The sequence below is a fragment of the Ranitomeya variabilis genome, chromosome 3 (assembly GCF_051348905.1).
Source record: "Ranitomeya variabilis isolate aRanVar5 chromosome 3, aRanVar5.hap1, whole genome shotgun sequence".
Taxonomy (NCBI): domain Eukaryota; kingdom Metazoa; phylum Chordata; class Amphibia; order Anura; family Dendrobatidae; genus Ranitomeya; species Ranitomeya variabilis.
This window is the reverse complement of record NC_135234.1, coordinates 629,415,931-629,438,947: the sequence shown is the minus strand read 5'-3', so window position 1 is coordinate 629,438,947 and position 23,017 is coordinate 629,415,931. Positions and strand designations below refer to the sequence as shown.

The window sequence follows — 23,017 nt, the reverse complement described above, 5'->3', positions numbered from 1 at the left end:
GCAGGGAGGAAGCAATGGGAAATAACTAGCAATAAAACAGTGCAAAAGTATGGGAGTGAAACAATGTAACCGAAGTAAGCAAGATTTCTTGAAAAAAAATAGAATTATTCTTACCGTTAATTCGGTTTCTAGGAACCTTCCACGACGGCATACGGAGGTTGCCTCTTTGCCCTAATGGGGAACAGGAAATGGAGGGGTTAAAAGGCCCTCCCACCTCCCTCTCACCAGTGACTTATAACTGAAAACCATAGCACCGGTTTACCTTATAGGGAGGGAACTAGCGCCGTCGTGGAAGGTTCCTAGAAACCGAATTAACGGTAAGGATAATTCTATTTTCTCTAGTCACCTTCCACGACGGCATACGGAGGAATACCAACTAATTTGGCGCTAGGGAGGGACAACGGCCTGGAGTACTTTCCGGCCGAAGGCTAAATCCTTGTTTGGCATTGCATCTAATCTGTAATGATTGGAGAAAGTATGCAACGAAGACCATGTAGCTGCCCTGCAGATTTGCTCTGCTGATGCACCTGCTCTTTCTGCCCAGGAGACTGAGGTTGATCTAGTCGAATGAGCCTTGATTCCCACTGGAGGGGTTTTATCCTGAGCAAGGTATGCTTCTGCTATCGCTTTCTTGATCCAGTTGGCAATAGTACTTTTGGCTACCTTCTTTCCTTTGTTTTGTCCTGATGGATGGACAAATAGATTCTGGTCAATTCTGTAAGAACTAATTTGTTCTAGGTAAAATAATACAATGCGCCTGACGTCCAGCATATGGAATCTCTCTTTTGGATTTGCAGGATTTTGGCAAAAAGAAGGTAGAACAATTTCCTGAGAGCGGTGGAAATCTGATACGACCTTTGGAAGAAAGGAAGGGTCTAGGCGCAGTATTATAGAGTCATCTCGAATGGACAGGTATGGTTCGCTCATTGAGAGGGCTTGTAATTCTCCCACCCTCCTTGCTGATGTAATAGCCACTAGAAAAATTGTTTTATAGATCAGATTTTTCTGGGAGCAGGAGGATAAAGGTTCGAAGGGGGGACCTGTGAGCCCTTGTAACACCAGGTTGAGATCCCACAGTGGTACTGTTATTTGTTTCTTAGGGTTCATTCTAGAAGCTGATATCATGAACCTCTTAATCCAGCGATGATTTGCCAGATCCTGATCAAATATTGAACTGAGGGCGGAAACTTGAACTTTAAGGGTACTAGGCCTGAGGCCTATTTCTAAGCCTTTTTGCAGAAAGTCTAGAATTTTTGATAAATTTGGATTGAAGGGATCTGGCACTTCAGGAAGACAAAAAGATGAGAATTTCTTTCAGATCTTATTATATATAGCAATGGTTACCGGTTTCCTAGATTTTTGAAGTGTGGAAACCACTGCTTCTGATAGCCCTCTGGCTCTTAATATTTGGGCCTCAGTAGCCATGCCGCCAGATTCCATTTGTGGGCATCTAGGAGATGGATTGGTCCTTGAGAGAGAAGGTCTTCTATCGGAAAATGGAACGGGCCATCCGCCTGTAGATCCACTATCAGGTTGTGCCAACTCCTCTTGGGCCACAACGGAGCTACCAATATGGTTGGTGTTTGTTCTTCCCGCACTTTCTGCAAGACTCTCGCCAATATCGGAATTGGTGGAAACGCATAGGCCAGCCGAAAATTCCACTTCTGGGCTAGTGCATCCACTCCTTTGGAGCCGTCCCTGGGGTTTAGTGAGAAGAAGGCTTAGACTTTCGCGTTTTGGCTAGATGCAAAGAGGTCGATTTCTGGAAGACCCCATTTGTTCACCAGCATCTCGAAACTTCGGTTGCTCAAACACCATTCCCCCGGATGTATGTCCTGGCGACTTAGATAGTCTAACTGAATGTTGGATGAGCCTTTCAGGTGAACTGCCGTCAGAGATAAAATATGTCTTTCTGCCCAGGAGCATAGCCGGGCAGATATGTTCTTCAGGCAGTTGTTCTTTGAACTGCCCTGAGGTCTGATGTGGGCCACCGTGGTCACATTGTCCGAATATATCCCAACGTGATGTCCCTTGACAAGATGACCTCCTACTAGTAGGGCTTCCTCTACAGCTTTTAGCTCTCTGTAGTTTGAAGACTTCCTGCTTGTTGACTGGTCCCAGAGACCTTGGAATGGGGTGTGATTTATCATGGCCCCCCAGCCTCTTTTGCTGGCATCCGTTGTAACCGTAGTCAGTGGGACTTGTGTCCAACTGACTCCCTTTTGTAAATTTTTTGGGGTCATCCACCATGCCAGGGAGGCCTTGACACAACCTGGTGTGTACAACTTTTTGTTCAAAGAACTGGGATGACCTGCAGGATATGTGCCTGAAGAATTCTGGAATGGGCCTGGGCCCATGGTACCGATTGGATGCAGGCTGTCATCGATCCTAGAAGAGACATGCCTTCTCTGATTGTAGGGGATCTGGTGTCCCTGAATGTCTTGACCTTTGATAGTAGGGTTAGACGATGTTCCAATGGGAGGAAGGACATTTGTCTTGCAGAGTCCAGAAGAACGCCCAGGAATTTCTTGCATTTGGAGGATCGTAGGTGAGATTTCTCCAGATTCGGCACCCATCCAAGAGATGTCAGAATATCGAGAGTCTTGGATACATGAGACTCCAGGGTTTGTTTGGTAGGGGCCACTAACAAAAGGTCGTCTAGATACGGCACTATACAGACGCCTTGCCTCCGGATAAAGGAGACTACTTCCCCCATTATTTTGGAAAATACTCTTGGAGCAGAGGAAATTCCAAATGGGAGAACGTTGAATTGATAGTGCTCTATCAGACGCCCCCTCTGCACAGCATATTTGAGATATTGGCGATGTCTCTGGTGAATGGGGATGTGAAAGTAGGCATTTTTCAGATCGAGAGTGGCCATGAAGGCGTGTGGACCTATCAAGGGAATGGCATTTTGTACTGATTCCATCTTGAATCTTCGGTACTTGATATGCCGATTGAGACCCTTTAGATTTATAATAATACGGGACTCGCCCGATGGTTTGGGAACCAGAAATAGACGAGAGTAATGCCCCCGATCCCTCTCAGATTCCGGTACCTGGGATATCGCATTTGACATCTTTAGGGCCCTGAGACCCGACTCCAAAATGGACTGGTCTTTCAGGGGGGGAAGGGAGGTGACTTTTAGACCCCGTGGGGGGGGGGGGGGGGGGGAGGAAAAGAATTCTATTAGGAGACCCTCTTTGATGACATTGAGGACCCAGGGGCAATTGGTGATGTTTTGCCACTGGGAAACAAAATTTGAAAGTCTCCCCCCAACTGGGTCGAAGTCACCGATTCTCCTGTTGAGACAGCTGCTGCTGTTGCTGAGGGATAAGGATGTTTCTCCCCCCTCCCTTCGGGTAACTCCACCTCCCGGACTAGCCTTTCCCTCTCTGAGAGGTTTGGGCCTGAAAGGGACCAAAAAACTTCTTTTTGGGAGTTTTTTGTTCTGGGAGGGCTTTCTTTTTATCGGTCGCTTTCTCCAAGATGTCATCCAGAGAAGGCCCGAAGACGTAGTTACCTTTAAATGGTATGGGGCACAATTTGGCCTTGGAGGTGATATCACCAGACCACATTTTTAACCACAGCGCCCTTCTAGCCGAGTTAGTCTGTACTAATGACCTAGCAGCAATTCTGATAGTTTCCATAGAAGAATCTGCTAGGAATCCTCCTTCTGGATTATCCTTTTTTTAGCTGGAGAGGGTGGCGGAGGGGGTGGGGGGGGTAAAGGCCGCTTGGGAGGATTGCACCTCTTGCTTGACCAAAGAGCGGATTTCTTCTAGTAAAGAAGGTTGCTCTGCCCTGACAACCTTGCCAGTACAGGTCCTGCAGAGTTTTTTCTCCCATAATGGTGGCAGCTTAATGTTACAGATGGCACACTTCTTTTTAGTAGTAGTTTTGGGGGCAGACTTTTCTCCCTGTAATGAGAGGGGAGAGTGACTAAAGGATGTCCCCAAGTTACTAACTAAGGACCCCTGTCCCTGCGGCACTTACTGTGGCAGGGGCAGCGCTGGGCTCTGCAAGCGCAGGGCAGGTACTGCTCTCCATGACAGGATAGTCTTACCTGCGACGTTTTCTGGCAGGTTTTATACCCAGCGGTATGTTCCTGCCCCCAGCGATGTGGAAACACCTCCTCCCCTCCATGGTCCAGCGTGGAGGACGCCATCCTGCACGAGACACCGCCGGCGGAAGTGCCTCCAGGGAGCGCAGAAAGGACTGGAAGTGACGCGCGCGATCACTTCCGGGTCGCCAGCGGCATGTGGAGGGGAAGGAGACCGGAGAGCTCCAAGAGGACTCCGGTCAGGAACGCTAGCCTGCTTTGCCCTCACGGGGGCGCGGGAAGGCTAGGAACAGGTCCCGAGGACACCGCAGCGCGGCGCGACGGGAGCAGCATGAGAGGGGAGGTAAGATACGACCCCATGCTGCCCGGTTACATACAAGCCAGCGCATGTTAGATGCAGCAGTTACCGGCCACCACTGCATACAAAGTAAACCTCTCCTGTCCCATGGGGAACAGGAAAGACACTGGTGAGAGGGAGGTGGGAGGGCCTTTTAACCTCTCCATTTCCTGTTCCCCATTAGGGCAAAGAGGCAACCTCCGTATGCCGTCGTGGAAGGTGACTAGAGGAAGAACACTTATCAGTCTGATGAGGACTTGCTTGAAGGGTCGTCTTCTCCAACGTAGGCGCCGAGAAACAGTGGCACTTGTCGTCCCTCTGTTGTCTGGGCTGAGTAGTCTCTAAGAGCCTGCTGCCTGGGGTTTCGGGAGTTAATGTGGTATGCACAGGCTTGGAGTCTTTAGCTTTTACAGCACAGCCAGGAACTAGGGGCTCTGCACTGTTAAGTCACTGTACCGGGAATCACAGTCTCTGTACTGATACTGCGGGGACCAGGGGGTCGATGTCTCTGCATGGGCCAATGTCTCTACACGGGTCTCAAAGCGCCCCTCTCCAGTCACAGCAGAGTCCACTTTCATGTACTCACAAGATGCAGTCTTTCTGGGCAGTCTCCCTCTATTTGTCTTCAGACCAGAAGTTCTCTCTCTCCCAGAGCGCAGCTGCCCCCTGCTCTGACCGCTGCTCAGTCCCTTGCGCCCGTGCCTTTCCCGCTCCCTGCCCGCTTCCTTCCTGTCCCAGTCTCTAAGTCTGCCCCTTGGGGAACCTGCAGCACAGCTCAATGGTCCCAGGCACAGAGCCGAGAAGGTAACCGCCCTCAGACTCTTCTTGTGTTTTACCTCCTTACACTCCAATCCTCTCACATCAGGGAATCAGAGCACAGCAGAGGAGGAGACGGAGAAAGTAATTTCTCCATCTCAGGGGCCAGCATCAGCAGAAATCACACTGCAGTGTTTCACACACAAGATAGGGAGACAATATATATTTTTTTTTTTTTTTTCAGAATGTAGAAAGTCACGGCCCAGTCCAGTATAATTACCCTGATTGGAGGCCTCGCAGTGGCGTTCCCCTGACTACTGCTGGCATCTGCGTGAAGTCTCCGGTGTCATCTGACGTTAGCAGTGGTGGGATCTGCGAGACCCCCCAGCTGTGTGACAGTGATCTTAATGTCCATGGTTGGGTAATATACGGTAAATGCACCCTTACTCGCTGAGCACTGATCACACTCTGGAAGCCGTAGTCTCCTCGTGTGGTGAACATCTCTTGCAGAAGCCGTAGCACTGCCTGCACCAGAACCCTAATCTGAGTGTTGAAAGTTTAGAGACCTCATTTATATAAACTGTCTTTGTTGCCCATAGCAACCATTCAGATCTTCGCTTTCATTTAATAAACTAGTCTGATAATCTGAAAGCTGCACAGTTATTGGTTGCTACAGGCAATATTTTTCTATTAGACAGTTATGATAAATTTGCCATATTGAGTCAGAGCAGATCTGTAGGAGAGAGATACAGACTGGGTGTACCAAATGTCCAGACGGCTGCCGCATCAGGCGCTATAGGACAGTGGGGGAAGAAGCGCCATTACCCTGCCTCTCTGCTAGATGAAGGGGAGGGTGCGCTCCTCACAGGATGGCATTGTGGCACCATGGCCCATAATGTCTGCTCTCTAATGTCGCTATAAGAGGCTGCTTTGGAGGGCACAGTGACTACCGGCGATCAAGAGCCACTTAGTGATCCGGCCACTTTCAGCGCCTACATGTAATATTGTAAGCTTGTATGTTCGGCCATCTCTGATAGATTACAAGGGTTGCCGGTAGCCTTGGCGACGAGCTGTAAACAAAAATCCTTCAGTTCTTGAAAACTGAGCAGGTATCTAATAAGTAAATTGTACGTGTTTGCTTTTAAAAGCACTTTGCAATTTTTACAGATAATTTGAGAATAACACTGACAGCTGATAGACAGTATACATCAGGCACCAGCTGCACCTCAGCCATGTATGTTTAACGAAGATGTCCAGCCACCAGAATCCGATACGTGCGCGTGACATCCTACTACAGCCGCCAGCCTCCCGCACGACGCCACCAGCCTCCCGCACGCGCGCGATGTCGCCGGCCGCCAGCCTCCCGCACGCGCGCGACGTCGCCCGGCAGCCAGCCTCCCGCACGCGCGCGACGTCGCCCGGCAGCCAGCCTCCCGCACGCGCGCGACGTCGCCCGGCAGCCAGCCTCCCGCACGCGCGCGACGTCGCCCGGCAGCCAGCCTCCCGCACGCGCGCGACGTCGCCCGGCAGCCAGCCTCCCATACATACGCGTCCCATACATACGCGTGACGTCGTCCAGCCGCCAGCATCCCATACATACGCGTCCCATACATACACGTGACGTCGTCCAGCCGCCAGCATCCCATACATACGCGTCCCATACATACACGTGACGTCGTCCACCCGCCAGCATCCCATACATACGCGTGACGTCGCACAGCCGCCAGCATCCCATACATACGCGTGACGTCGCACAGCCGACAGCATCCCATACATACGCGTGCAGTCGTCCAGCCGCCAGCATCCCATACATACGTGTGACGTTGTCCAGCCGCCAGCGTCCCATACATACGCGTGACGTCGCACAGCCGCCAGCATACCATACATACGCGTGACGTCGCACAGCCGCCAGCATACCATACATACGCGTCCCATACATACGCATGACGTCGTCCAGCCGCCAGCATCCCATACATACGCGTCCCATACATACGCGTGACATCGTTCAGCCACCAGCATCCCATGCATACGCGTCCCATACATACGCGTGACGTCGCACAGCCGCCAGCATCCCATACATACGCGTGCAGTCGTCCAGCCGCCAGCGTCCCATACATACGCGTGACGTCGCACAGCCGCACGCGTCCCATACATACGCGTGACATGGCACAGCCGCCAGCTTCCCATACATACGCGTCCCATACATACGCGTGACATCGCACAGCCGCCAGCATCCCATACATACGCGTGCAGTCGTCCAGCCGACAGCATCCCATACATACGTGTGACGTTGTCCAGCCGCCAGCGTCCCATACATACGCGTGACGTCGCACAGCCGCCAGCATCCTATACATACGCGTCCCATACATACGCGTGACATCGTCCAGCCACCAGCGTCCCATACATACGCGTCCCATACATACGCGTGACATCGCACAGCCGCCAGCATCCCATACATACGCGTGCAGTCGTCCAGCCGACAGCATCCCATACATACGTGTGACGTTGTCCAGCCGCCAGCGTCCCATACATACGCGTGACGTCGCACAGCCGCCAGCATCCTATACATACGCGTCCCATACATACGCGTGACATCGTCCAGCCACCAGCGTCCCATACATACGCGTCCCATACATACGTGTCCCATACATACGCATGACGTCGCACAGCCGCCAGCATCCCATACATATGCGTGCAGTCGTCCAGCTGCCAGCATCCCATACATACGTGTGACGTTGTCCAGCCGCCAGCGTCCCATACATACGCGTGACGTCGCACAGCCGCCAGCATCCCATACATACGCGTCCCATACATACGCGTGACGTCGCACAGCCGCACGCGTCCCATACATACGCATGACATGGCACAGCCGCCAGCATCCCATACATACGCATACGCGTCCCATACATACGCATGACATCATCCAGAAGCCAGCATCCCATACATACACGTGACGTCATCCAGCTGCCAGCGTCCCATACATACGCGTGACGTCGCACAGCCGCCAGCATCCCATACATACGCGTCCCATACATACGCGTGACGTCGTCCAGCCGCCAGCATCCCATACATACACATGACGTCGCACAGCCGCACGCGTCCCATACATGCAGGTGACAGTACAGCCAGTGTCCGATCGGTGCGGTCTGTGGATCAGGCAGTATCGTCAGGGGCTGCCCCCAGCGCAGGGTTCCTGTCCCGCTCACAGGCCGTATCCTTGGCGCAGTGCCCCAGCTGATGATGACGGAGGCAGACGAGGTTGGGCTCAGTCACAGCCGCACAGCGATGCCCTCCCCGCAGTAGCCCCTGCGCCGACAGGCTGCTGCCCCGTGCCCTACAGACGGGCGGGTTATCGTGGTGACCGCAGAGTAAACCAACTGTTTACACAAACCTGATCCTCCGCCGGTCCGGTACGGTGCGACACATGCAGCTGCCCGGCTCCAGCTTCGGTCACGGCCGTAACGAGCACCAAGCTTTGCTTAAGTTACACAATTTGTAAAGTGCTGCGCTCCCTGATTGGTTAAAGGATGACGCAAAAAGTCACGTGGTCACGTCCCTTACGACCAATAAGCTTTAAAAAAAAGTTGTGACGAAGGTGCACTATTATCACGTGACGAGATTCTGATTGGTCGCCAGCAGGGATCTATCTGGGAGCCGTTACAGGCAGCACAAAGCAAGCAGTGCACGGAGCAGGGATAATTGCGCAAGCGCACTAGCGCAGTGTGTATATGGAGCGCCATAATTGATCTCCACGTGACCGTCGCGGCAATGGCTGAATGACATACGGCAGTGTCGTACTTCAGAAGTTCTCATTTTCTCTAGTGTCAGACATCTTATCACATAAACTATTGCTTATGCTCTATAGAGTTAAACAGATCCTGGAACTTATTTTTCTTCACAGCTAGCGAAGTTTCATATTCTTGCACTTTTCTGGAGGGGGGTTTTAGTCCTAGGCTGTAGCGTTGTGAGCAGCTTGCTAATCTACCTTCTAGAGCAGCTGGCAAGCTCTCCTCTTGCCTTTGGTGAATGGGAACATTTTTTTTTTTTTTTGCACAGGATCCAGTGAGTTTGTGAATGTGAGCAGGGCTTCTTTAACCAGGCAGTGGTCCAGAAATATAGGAGCGCCTGGAAAATCCTCTCAGAAAGTGCAAACGTGCGCTGGCCACCATTCATCGTAGTTAGGTGACAACAGCTTCCCTGACTGACACATGGCGATGTAGGTGCATCCAGAAGTGGCCGCCGACCACCTACAAGAGCAGTGCCTTCACTGTGCCATATACACAAAAGTTGGGTGCAGGATGTAATTTACCTACCTGCTTTATTATTATGCAGGTACATAGCCTGGCTGAGGTGACGTGAAGGCACAGCAGACCACCCAGTGGGACCATTTCTTCTATTGGATGATCACAAGTTCAAATCCCCTATTCTATCTATATATATATATAAAGCTGAGTGTATGTGTGTATGTATCAAGCCATGCCCACTCCACATAGCCACATGCAAGGCCCCGTCCACACGGCCCACATTGTTAGCGCACTCGGCAGAGTCACATTCACCTCGAAAGCCACCCTGCAAAACTCATCCGCTGTGACTCCCCAGCCGCTGCCAGCTATAATCAGGGCCGCCGCTTTCAGAGTATCAGTGCATGGCAGGCACAGGCCACATCTAGTAGCTCCATCTGGTCTAGAATGGAGTTGCTCCTGTGAGGCATGATGTCAAGGGAAAAGGAGGAGCCTTACGGATTACCCCGCTGTGCTCCCAATAGGAAGTTGCTGTGCACATGTGAGGTGAAAATGAGAGGTGTGAGATGAAAATAAGAGGAGTGAGGGGAAAAAAGTGGAGTGATCGGAAAATGACAGGTGTGAGGGGGGAAATGAGAGGAGTGAGGGAGAAATTGAGAGGTGTGAGGGGGAAAATGAAAATCCGTAGTGTTGAATATATGATGTGAAATGTTTTTATGTGCACTATAATCATAATAATTTGTTATAACTAACCACAGTAAGTTACTATTCCTGGGCAACGCCGGGCTCTTCAGCTAGAAAGATATATAAAACAAACCCTTATAAGTTTGAATTTGCCGTAATCGTTCTCACTGGCAGAATCATATTTCCAGGTTCTTTTTACTGCACAATGTGTTTTCGTAAAAACAATGGCAGAATTGTGTTTCTTTTCATTATGTCACACCAATGTGTTTCCCCTTTTTCGCTTCATAATATGGTAAAATGAATGGCATCATTCAAAACTACAACTCGTCCCTCAAAAATAAGTTCTGTGGCTGTGTAAAAAAAGTTATGAATCTGAACAAGTAGAGGACAACTGAAAAAAATCTGAGTCTGCAAAGGATTAAAGGGCAATTTCATTAAGGGCTCGCTCACACTTGTGTATAAAAAAAATGGGTCCCATTCTCATCCAGAAAACTGGGAGGAGTGTGCGATTATTTTCTCTGCTCTCATCCATATGTGATCCGTGTGACGTGTTTTTACCTTCAACTTTACATACTATAATACTCTATGTACTGTATATACTCGAGTATAAGCCGAGATTTTCAGCCCATTTTTTTTAGGCTGAAAGTGCCCCTCTCAGTTTATACTCAAGTCACCCCCACCGATCTGTCTCCCATCACCCCCACCGGTCTGTCTCCCCTCTCCCCCGGTCCGTCTGTCTTCCCAGGGGTGTTTCATACCCCCTCCTTCACAGCAGCAGTGGTGGAGCATGGCGATCCTGGCATGTATTGAGTCTTTGAGGGAAGTGGAGTGCTGGGATCTGGGGCCGGGTAAGGGCTTATTTTTGCGTGCCGATCTGACGTTTTTATTTATGCCATATTGGTGTGTATACGATCTTTTGATCGCACGTTATTGCATTTTATTGCAATGTTGTAGCAACCAAAAAAACAATTCTGGCATTTCGATTTTTTTTCTCACTGCACCGTTTACCGATTGGATTAATTCTTTTTTATATATTGATAGATCGGGCGATTCTGAACGCGGCGATACCAAATACGTGTATTTTTTTTATTGTTTTATTTTGGGGCAAAAGGGGGGGTGATGTGAACTTTTATATTTTTATTTTTTTTTTTACTTTTTTTTTTTTACTTTCTTCGAAAGCAGGTCAGAGGGTTTCTGGGCATCGTGGGCTACTACCGCCAGTTTATTCCTACCTTCGCCATCATAGCCGCTCCTCTGATGGACCTCCTTAACCCCTTCACCCCCAAGGGTGGTTTGCACGTTAATGACCGGGCCAATTTTTACAATTCTGACCACTGTCCCTTTATGAGGTTATAACTCTGGAACGCTTCAACGGATCTTGGCAATTCTGACACTGTTTTCTCGCGACATATTGTACTTCATGATAGTGGTAAAATTTCTTCGATATAAATTGCGTTTATTTGTGAAAAAAACGAATATTTGGCGAAAATTTTGAAAATTTCGCAATTTTCCAACTTTTAATTTTTATGCCCTTAAATCACAGACATATGTCACGCAAAATACTTAATAAGTAACATTTCCCACATGTCTACTTTACATCAGCACAATTTTGGAACCAAAATTTTTTTTTGTGACGGAGTTATAAGGGTTAAAAGTTGACCAGCAATTTCTCATTTTTACAACACCATTTTTTTTTAGGGACCACATCTCATTTGAAGTCATTTTGAGGGGTCTATATGATAGAAAATACCCAAGTGTGACACCATTCTAAAAACTGCACCCCTCAAGGTACTCAAAACCACTTTCAAGAAGTTTATTAACCCTTCAGGTATTTCACAGGAAGTTTTGGAATGTTTAAATAAAAATGAACATTTAACTTTTTTTCACACAAAATTTATTTCAGATCCAATTTGTTTTATTTTACCAAGGGTAACAGGAGAAAATAGACCCCAAAATTTGTTGTACAATTTGTCCTGAGTATGCTGATACCCCATATGTGGGGGTAATCCACTGTTTGGGCACATGGCAGAGCTCGGAAGGAAAGGAGCGCCATTTTACTTTTCAATGCAAAATTGACTGGAATTGAGATGGGACGCCATGTTGCATTTGGAGAGCCCCTGATGTGCCTAAACATTAAACCCCCCCCCACAAGTGACACCATTTTGGAAAGTAGACCCCCTAAGGAACTTATCTAGATGTGTGGTGAGCACTTTGACCCAACAAGTGCTTCACAGAAGTTTATAATGCAGAGCGGTAAAAATAAAAAATCATATTTTTTCACAAAAATGATCTTTTCGCCCCCAATTTTTTATTTTCCCAAGGGTAAGAGAAGAAATTGGACCCCAAAAATTGTTGTGCAATTTGTCCTGAGTACGCTGATACCCCATATGTGGGTGTAAACCATTGTTTGGGCGCAGGGCAGAGCTCGGAAGGGAAGGAGCGCCATTTGACTTTTCAATGCAAAATTGACTGGAATTGAGATGGGACGCCATGTTGCATTTGGAGAGCCCCTGATGTGCCTAAACATTGAAACCCCCCACAAGTGACACCATTTTGGAAAGTAGACCCCCTAAGGAACTTATCTAGATGTGTGGTGAGCACTTTGACCCAACAAGTGCTTCACAGAAGTTTATAATGCAGAGCCGTAAAAATAAAAAATATTTTTTCACAAAAATGATCTTTTCGCCCCCAATTTTTTATTTTCCCAAGGGTAAGAGAAGAAATTGGACCCCAAAAATTGTTGTGCAATTTGTCCTGAGTACGCTGATACCCCATATGTGGGTGTAAACCATTGTTTGGGCGCAGGGCAGAGCTCGGAAGGGAAGGAGCGCCATTTGACTTTTCAATGCAAAATTGACTGGAATTGAGATGGGACGCCATGTTGCATTTGGAGAGCCCCTGATGTGCCTAAACATTGAAACCCCCCTCAAGTGACACCATTTTGGAAAGTAGACCCCCTAAGGAACTTATCTAGATGTGTGGTGAGCACTTTGACCCAACAAGTGCTTCACAGAAGTTTATAATGCAGAGCCGTAAAAATAAAAAATCATATTTTTTCACAAAAATGATCTTTTCGCCCCCATTTTTTTATTTCCCCAAGGGTAAGAGAAGAAATTAGAGCACAAAAGTTGTTGTGCAATTTGTCCTGAGTACGACGATACCCCATATGTGGGGGTAAACCACTGTTTGGGCGCATAGCAGAGCTCGGAAGGGAAGGAGCGCTATTTTACTTTTCAATGCAAAATTGACTGGAATTAAGATGGGATGCCATGTTGCGTTTGCAGAGCCCCTGATGTGCCTAAACATTAAAAACCCCCACAAGTGACACCATTTTGGAAAGTAGACCCCCTAAGGAACTTATCTAGATGTGTTGTGAGAACTTTGAACCCCCAAGTGTTTCACTACAGTTTATAACGCAGAGCCGTGAAAATAAATTCTTTTTTTTTTTTCACAAAAATGATTTTTTAGCCCCCAGTTTTGTATTTTCACAAGGGTAACAGGATAAATTGGACCCCAAAATTTGTTGTCCAATTTGTCCTGAGTATGCTGATACCCAATATGTGGGGGGGAACCACTGTTTGGGCGCATGACAGAGCTCGGAAGGGAAGGAGCGCCATTTGGAATGCAGACTTAAATGGATTGGTCTGCAGGCGTCACGTTGCATTTGCAGAGCCCCTGATGTACCCAAACAGTACAAACCCCCCACAAGTGACCCCATATTGGAAACTAGACCCCCCAAGGAACTTATCTAGATGTGTTGTGAGAACTTTGAACCCCCAAGTGTTTCACTACAGTTTATAACGCAGAGCCGTGAAAATAAAAATTATTTTTTTTTTCACAAAAATGATTTTTTTAGCCCCCAGTTTTGTATTTTCACAAGGGTATCAGGATAAATTGGACCCAAAAAGTTGTTGTCTAATTTGTCCGGAGTATGCTGATACCCCATATGTGGGGGGGAACCACTGTTTGGGCGCATGACAGAGCTCGGAAGGGAAGGAGCGCCATTTGGAATGCAGACTTAAATGGATTGGTCTGCAGGCGTCACGTTGCATTTGCAGAGCCCCTGATGTACGCAAACAGTACAAACCCCCCACAAGTGACCCCATATCGGAAATTAGACCCCCCAAGGAACTTATCTAGATGTGTTGTGAGAACTTTGAACCCCCAAGTGTTTCACTACAGTTTACAACGCAGAGCCGTGAAAATAAAAAATCTTTTTTTTCCCACAAAACTTATTTTTTGGCCCCCAGTTTTGTATTTTCCCAAGGGTAGCAGGATAAATTGGACCCCAAAAGATGATGTCCAATTTGTCCTGAGTACGCTGATACCCCATATGTTGGGGTAAACCCCTGTTTGGGCACACGGGAGAGCTCGGAAGGGAAGGAGCACTGTTTTCCTTTTTCAACGCAGAATTGGCTGGAATTCAGATCGGATGCCATATCCCGTTTGGAAAGCCCCTGATGTGCCTAAACAGTGGAAACCCCCCAATTATAACTGAAACCCTAATCCAAACACACCCCTTACCCTAATCCCAACAGTAACCCTAACCACTCCTCTAACCCAGACACACCCAACCCTATTCCCAACCGTAAATGTAATCCAAACCCTAACCCTATCTTTAGACCCAACCCTAACTGTAGCCCCAACGCTAGCCCTAACCCTAGCAATAACCCTAGCCCTAACTCTAGTCCTAACTCTAGCCCTAACCCTAACCCTAATGGGAAAATGGAAATAAATACATTTTTTAATTTCTTTATTTTTCCCTAACTAAGGGGGTGATAAAGGGGGGTTTGATTTACTTTTATAGCGGGTTTTTTAGCGGATTTTTATGATTGGCAGCCGTCACACACTGAAAGACGCTTTTCATTGCAAAAAATATTTTTTGCGTTACCACATTTTGAGAGCTGTAATTTTTCCATATTTGAGTCCACAGAGTCATGTGAGATCTTGTTTTTTGCGGGATGCGTTGACGTTTTTATTGGTAACATTTTCGGACACGTGACATTTTTTGATTGCTTTTTATTCCGATTTTTGTGAGGCAGAGTGATCAAAAACCAGCTATTCATGAATTTCTTTTGGGGGAGGCGTTTATACCGTTCCACGTTTGGTAAAATTGATAAAGCAGTTTTATTCTTCGGGTCAGTACGATTACAGCGATATCTCATTTATATCATTTTTTTAATGTTTTGGCGCTTTTATGCGATAAAAACTATTTTATAGAAAAAATAATTATTTTGGTATCGCTTTATTCTCAGGACTATAACTTTTTTATTTTTTTGCTGATGATGCTGTATGGCAGCTCGTTTTTTGCGGGACAAGATGACGTTTTCAGCGGTACCATGGTTATTTATATCAGTCTTTTTGATCGCGTGTTATTCCACTTTTTGTTCGGTGGTATGATAATAAAGCGTTGTTTTTTGCCTCGTTTTTTTTTTTTTTTTCTTACGGCGTTTACTGAAGGGGTTAACTAGTGGGCCAGTTTTATAGGTCGGGTCGTTACGGACGCGGCGATACTAAATATGTGTACTTTTATTGTTTTTTTTATTTTATTTAGATAAAGAAATGTATTTATGGGAATAATATTTTTTTTTTTTTCATTATTTTGGAATATTTTTTTTTTTTTTTTTTTTTACACATTTGGAAAAATTTTTTTTTACTTTTTTACTTTGCCCCAGGGGGGGACAATACAGATCGGTGATCTGTCAGTTTGCATAGCACTCTGACAGATCACTGATCTGCGAGAAGTGCAGGCTGCTTCACAGTGCCTGCTCTGAGCAGGCTTCTGTGAAGCCACCTCCCTCCCTGCAGGACCCGGATCCGCGGCCATCTTGGATCCGGGTCTGGAGCAGGCAGGGAGGGAGGTAAGACCCTCGCAGCAACGCGATCACATCGCGTTGCTGCGGGGGGCTCAGGGAAGCCCGCAGGGAGCCCCCTCCCTGCGCGATGCTTCCCTGCACCGCCGGCACATCGCGATCATGTTTGATCGCGGTGTGCCGGGGGTTAATGTGCCGGGGGCGGTCCGTGACCGCTCCTGGCACATAGTGCCGGATGTCAGCTGCGATATGCAGCTGACACCCGGCCGCGATCGGCCGCGCTCCCCCCGTGAGCGCGGCCGATCGGCTATGACGTACTATTCCGTCCTTGGGAAGTAGGGCCCACCCCACATGGACGGAATAGTACGTCTAATGACAGAAAGGGGTTAAAGGGATGAAGGTGGCTATGGCCAAGTGGTCTCCAGAAGTTGAGATGGCCTTCCAGTACCTGAAGCTAGCCCTGTGTAAATAACCAGTGTTGGTGGCTCCTGACTTCTCCAAGCAGTTTGTAGTCCAGACAGACTCATCAGATGTCGGCCTGGATTCTGTCTTGTCACAGGAGGTGAACGAGGAAGAGCACTCCATAATATACTGTATCTAAGTTGGAAGCTGTCTTCCTGCGAGAATAACTACTCTATCGTGGAGAAAGAGTGTTTGGCCATCAAGTGGGCGTTGGACACTCTAAGGTGCTACCTCTTAGGCAGGAAGTTTAGACTAGTGTCAGACCACGACCACTGAGGTGACTATGGGAAAAGAAGGGGAACAATGCTCGAGTGACCAGTTGCTTCCTAGCACTTCAAGATTTTAGATTCCATGTAGAGCATAGGCCTGGAAATCTACATGGCAATGCTGAGTCTCTGTGGGTCCCCTGTTTGATGGTGGAAGGTGCCAAGTCCCCTGGGAGGGCTCATGTAAGATGGCCACCAGACTGGTCCTTGAGGGGAGATATGTGTCTTCAAGGTTGGTAGCCTCTTTGATGTAAGCCTGGAAAAGCAAGCTAAAACAAATATAGTTCTGAGAGAGTTAATAGGGCATATCAGGGCCGGGTTTACGAGCAGTCAGAGAGATGGGTGGAACATATCCCCACCCCGGGTCTTGTTACCGCAGATATAAATCAGACCTGTTGTTTCTTATGCAGTGTCTGTGAGTGGAGGTGTACAGACCTCCAGTGTTGTTTGTCTTTGCTAAGAACTAAAGAGCTGGAAAGTAACCCGACCGGACGTATGGACTATTTACTTTATGTTTTCACTTTGTGCTAGAAAAGGCTGTTTTGTTTTGTTATCCTGAGCGTTTTATGGATTTTAATAAGCCAGCCTGGACGTTTTACTGAAACAACTTCTCAAGCCTACCTAAAAACTCCAGAGTGAGTAGAAATTATACCGTGTGTAAAAATCAGATGCCATACAGATGGTCAATGTGTCATACGTGTTTTTTTTCTCTCATCCATAGACTTTCATTGGCGAGTCTCGTCCAATGTACGTGGCCACTTGCAGCATGCTGCAATTTTTTTCTCATGCCGAATACAGCTGAGAAAAAATTTGCAGATCTGCACTGCCTTATTAAATAACAATGGTCCGAGTGCAATCCAATTTTTATCAGATTGCACTCGTTTTATAATCAAGTGTCAGTGAGCCCTTATTGTGAAAATAGTTAATTGCCCCTTAGCTATTAACAAGTTAACCTAAAGTGGCTCTGTCAGCAGAGAATGACTGTTCAAACTAAGTCCAGCAGCTTGGTTCTGCAATGAAGCACCGATTATTGAAATACACCTTCACACCTGCTTGTTTTCCCCTCGCTATCCACACCCAGCCATGTTACTTGCCAGATCTGGTGAATCCAATCATCACTTAAACAGAACTTGTTTGGCAATGTGAAGAAACTATTACATTAATTCAATAAGTCTGATGTTGTACATGCCAATCTTAATGAAGGCATGTGGTGGAGTAAGAGATGCCTTATTCATCATGAGATGCACACCACTTAATGAGTCAGATACATTTTCCAATTGGCATGCTCCTATGCCAGAAATCTAACTTCAGCCTGAGACTGGAGTAAGATTTTTGGTGTAAAATACTCATGAATTAGATGGGTGGACCTTGCCATGCCCCAGTCTCGCTTACCTATATTGCACCCATTTTGGGCTGGACTAAACTAGCACAAAACTGTCAAAAGTCGCAACATTTAAAAAAAAAAAAAAATGTAACACATTACAAGGTGTTTTACACCAGAACGTAGACACTTTGAGGTATTGGACCCATTCTCAAAAAAGCATTCAATGCTAAGTTTTAAAGAGATTCAAATACAGATCCCAAATTATTGAAATCTATTAGTCTGGGAAGGGTTACAAAGTCATTGCTAAGGCTTTGAAACTCTAGTTAACCACAGTAAAAGCTGTTCTCCACAAATGTAGAAATCCCAGAAATGACTGATCTATCGAAATTTCAACAAGAGTACATCAACACTAGTGATGAGCGAATATACTCGTTACTCAAGATTTCCCGAGCACGCTCGGGTGACCTCCGAGTATTTTTTAGTGCTCGGAGTGTTACGCCACTTCCTTATACTTACCTGTCTGGCCGGCGCGCTCCCGATGCTCCCTCCTGCTCTCCGTCTTCCAGCTTCTCCGGCGCTCGTCCCTTCAGCGGTCCGCGCAAGCTCCTTTCGTCGCTGGGGCTTCTGGGAGGTCGTGACCCAGCGGCTCCACCTCCAATATGGCGGCGCCCGTCGGGTACTTCTTCCCAGCGCCTGCCCTGCTCAGACGCCTTTGCGTCTATTACTTTCGCTGGCTTAGTGCCAGCGTCACCTTAGGTTCCTAGGCTCCGTTCCTTGCATCTTAGCCTGTGACTCTGACTGTCTCTGTTTGCCATCCCTGCCAGTCCTGTGTTCCTGTCGTGTCCTGCCTGTCCTGTGTTCCTGCCATACCTGCCAGTCATGTGTTCCTGCCGTACCCTGCCAGTCCTGTGTTCCTGTCGTGTCCTGCCTGTCCTGTGTTAATGCCGTACCTTGCCAGCCCTGTGTTCCTGCCGTGTCCTGCCAGTCCTGTGTTCCTGCCGTACCCTGCCAGTCCTGTGTTCCTGCTGTATACTGCCGGTCCTGTGTTCCCGCCGTGTTCTGCCAGTCCGATGTTCATGCCATGCCTTCCAGTCTGGCGTGCCTGCCGTTCCTGCCAGTCTAGAGTCTCCTTGTTTTCATCTTACGTGTGCTTCCATCCTACCGGTCAGTACTTTGTCTTTGCTGCCTCCATCTGTCCAGTACCTCCACCATTCTAGTCTCTTCAGTAGCTCCGTCTCTCCCGTCTTCCGTTGTCTCTTTGTTCTATCTTCAGTCGTCCCTTTGGCTCCGGCAGTTGCGGCTTCACCCTCCTTGGGCCTGTCCCTAACTCTCCCTGTATAGGGGGTGGCATCATCTGGTTCACTCGCCCTCGGGGGCTCTGAAGCCGTGACCCAGAGGATCCACTTCCTTAGTCCTGATACGGAGATTTAGTTTTCATCACCTCAGCTGAATGATTTACATCTCTTTGCCAGCATAAGTACATGTGGGGATTCCCTAGCAACCAGGCAACCGCCACATGTACTTATGCTGGCTAACAGATAACAGATGTAAATCATTCAGCTGCGGCACTGAAAACTAAATCTCCGAGCACTAAAAAATACTCGGAGGTCACCCGAGCGTGCTCGGGAAATCTCGAGTAACGAGTATATTCGCTCATCACTAATCAACACTCATCTAAGACGTCACAAAAGGACCAAGATGAAAGCTTTCACTTGCTTTGGTGTCCAATTCACACAATTACTTTTTAAGGGAAACTCTGGGTAAAAATCGCAAACGTAAAAAAAAATAGCATGGGGCAGCAAACCACCTTTTCACAATAAAAGTACCTTCACACTCAGCAACTTTACAACGAGAACGATAACGATTCGTGACGTTGCAGCATCCTGGATAGCGATCTCGGTGTGTTTGACACGCAGCAGCGATCTGGATCCCGCTGTGATATCGCTGGTCGGAGCTAGAAGTCCAGAACTTTATTTTGTCGCTGATGACCCGCTGTCATCGCTGGATCGGCGTGTGTGACGCCGATCCAGCGATGTGTTCACTTGTAACCAGGGTAAATATCGAGTTACTAAGCGCAGGGCCGCGCTTAGTAACCCGATATTTACCCTGGTTACCATTGTAAAAGTTAAAAAAAAAAAAACAGTACATACTCACATTCTGATGTCTGTCACGTCCCCCGGCATCCACAGGGTTAAAACTGCTTTCGGCAGGAGCGCTGTAAAGCGCCGGCCGTAAAGCAGAGCTGACTGCCGGCGCTGACACATTCAGTGCACGGAAGCTCTCGGCAGCAGCTCGTGCATTTAGCAGCGCTCTTGCCGAAAGCAATTTTAACCCTGTGGACGCCGGCGGGGGACGTGACAGACATCAGAATGTGAGTATGTAGTGTTTTTTTTTTTTACTTTTACAATGGTAACCAGGGTAAATATCGGGTTACTAAGCGCGGCCCTGCACTTAGTAACCCGATGGTTACCCGGGTGCTGCAGGGGGACTTCGGCATCGTTGAAGACAGTTTCAACGATGCCGAAGTCGCTCCCCTGATCGTTGGTCGCTGGAGAGAGCTGTCTGTTTGACAGCTCCCCAGCGACCACACAACGACTTACCAACGATCACGGCCACGTCGTATCACTGGTCGTGATCGTTGGTAAGTCGTTTAGTGTAACGGTACCTTAAGAGCACAAAGGCTCGCATTTGCCAAAAGACATCTAGGGTACCTCTAGACTTTTGGGATAATATTCTGTGGACTGAATCAAAGGTGCAACTTTTTGGACAATATGGGTCTTGTTACATCTTGCAGAAACAAAACACTGCATTTTACGATAAGTATGGTACATTATTTCAGCAGTCAAACATGGCATTGGTAATGTGATTTGGTGTGTCTGATTTGCTTCTGCAGGGCCTGGACTATTTGCTGTACATAATGAACCATTGATTCTGATCCATCAGAAATTCTTGAACAAAAATATCCGACTTAAATCCGAAGGGTTATGCAGCAGGACAAAGACCCAAACCACACTAGCCCAACCATCTTTTCTAGTGGCCAAGCCAAAATCCTGACTTCAATCCCACTGAGATTTTGTGACAGGACCTTTAAAAGGACCTTTCAAAAAAATTTTCATGTTGAACTGGACACACCTTAGGCTGCGGAGCGGAATTATATTTTTTTTGTTATTTCACCTCTTTTGTGGCGATAATAACAATAAAATACTTTTCAGCTAATTAATTAACTTTAATTAAGTCCAATTGGGTGTTTACTAGATAGATTTCACTTGTGGCGCGTACTTGTGCCTCCGGTATGACGCTGACCAATCATAAACAAGTAGCATCATAGAAGTGCAGAAGTCCCTAGATGATGTCATCAGGGTCATATTACCCGAGTCCACAGATCCTGCCAGTCAGAGTGTGCAACCTAAATAAGTTTTAAAGATATAATACACAGTACAGAAGTATGGCGCTACTGACTCCAGTATCAATTCAAATCCTTTAACCCTGTTTGGTCGACCTGAGTATAAAGATAAAATAATTTTCAGTACAAAATACACATCCATACACATAAAAGTGATCCGACTTCTTGTGCTTAGTTGCTGCAAATGTTTTATTAGCTGGTTAAGCAGACATGGCACTTGCACAATACATTACTACAATGCTAAAAGGGTTGTGTCCCATTCAAACAGGAAGGATAATATAGCACCAAAGTCGCTTTACAGCTATCTCATTTTTAAGCATTTCCTGTTTTTGGGAAGCAGCCGGAGCCCAAAACCAACTTGTGAACTTACATGTATGTGGTCAAAGTTTACGGAAGAGCTACACCTGTCACATTTACTAGGTTCATGGGGACAAATATTCATCTTTCTTTCTTAAAGCAGACACTATGTATTCTAATATGTTCAGTATTTGAGTTCATTGTACACAAATGTATGAAATATTTGAGTTACTTCCATTCTTGGCCTGAAGTTCTCTGGAGATGAAAAGTTGAATGGGAAAATACATCATATATAGGTATATCTGTAGTCTGAGAAATCATTAGACTAGAAAATACACAACACAGTCTGGGACATAGGCACTTAAGAGATGTTTTACAATGACAGAAATGATTACTGATAACACATGAATTCAACACATGACATTCAAAATTAAAAAAGGTCACTCGTAGTATAGCACAGGCTGCTCCATGTTCTTTAGGTGTGTGATGTTGAGGGGTGTTACGTGGGCACCAGGCTTTCTAGATCTGTAAATGTCATTTTACTTCTCCCCTTCAGAAGACTGTTCCTTCCTGGACTCGGTCACAACTTGCTGTTAACCAATCGACAAAATGATTGTTATATACAATATATGGCCCATTAAATGGATGCACGGGAAAAAAAGGAATTATCACATGATCTGTAAGTGACCAGGCTGCCCTTACCTCTGTAAAGAGATTGTGCCACTTACTAGGGTATGTAGATATAGCCTCATTTTATTTATGAGGCAGAGTGGAGAGCTGTTACAAAAAGCAACTAATGGTCTTGTAGACTTGACGCAACTATTTATTATGTATGTGGTCATCCATTCATTTGAATATGTGACATGTCATACTGCATTTTTGTCCTAGTGGACACCAGGTTCCCTGGAGAGAAAAGTAGACTCCTGGGAGTCAAATAAACCAGAATCGCAGTGACCAGTTGATTATTAGACTTCTCCATCCTACATGAGATAATATACATTAGATTAATGTTGCCCGGACTCAAAGATTTTGGTAATATTGTCGACCATTTAATGTATATTACGGTATTCTGTCTTTCCACTGACATTAAACATCAATTGAAAGAAGACTCAAATTTGTTAGATTTCAATAATCCCAATATATTGTTTTTAAGGCAGGTTTCACACGTCCGCTCTCAGATCGCAATATCCAATCTGACTCCTTGCTTTCTTGATCAGGGATAAATGCATCATAGGCATATATATTACAGTTAGCTCAGGTCAGGAGAGCCAGCGGTTGGGCCAGATATTGCAAATCGAGCATAATCCGTGTTTCATAGAAATGAAAATTCGGCCAATGGAAGATAAGCCATTGCAAGGAGTGTCTATAAGT

General features: G+C 46.9%; 2 protein-coding genes across 4 annotated transcripts in view; both read right to left on the bottom strand.

Annotated features, from left to right (window-relative positions):
- The window catches only part of TROAP (trophinin associated protein), a 111,416-nt gene extending 102,733 nt beyond the window's left edge, over nt 1-8,683 (bottom strand). The window contains exon 1 of one of the 3 annotated variants that reach the window (XM_077297491.1): nt 8,548-8,683. The gene's annotated coding sequence lies outside the window, so the exon portion shown is untranslated. The remainder of the gene's footprint in view (nt 1-8,547) is intronic. The other 2 variants (XM_077297490.1, XM_077297492.1) reach the window with 2 other exon arrangements.
- A 12,839-nt stretch (nt 8,684-21,522) lies between these two features.
- Nucleotides 21,523-23,017, bottom strand: part of PRPH (peripherin) — a 50,640-nt gene continuing 49,145 nt past the window's right edge. Inside the window, exon 9 of the mRNA XM_077297489.1 lies at nt 21,523-22,236. Coding sequence (XP_077153604.1) covers nt 22,186-22,236 — 51 coding nt within the window. The 3' untranslated portion in view covers nt 21,523-22,185. The remainder of the gene's footprint in view (nt 22,237-23,017) is intronic.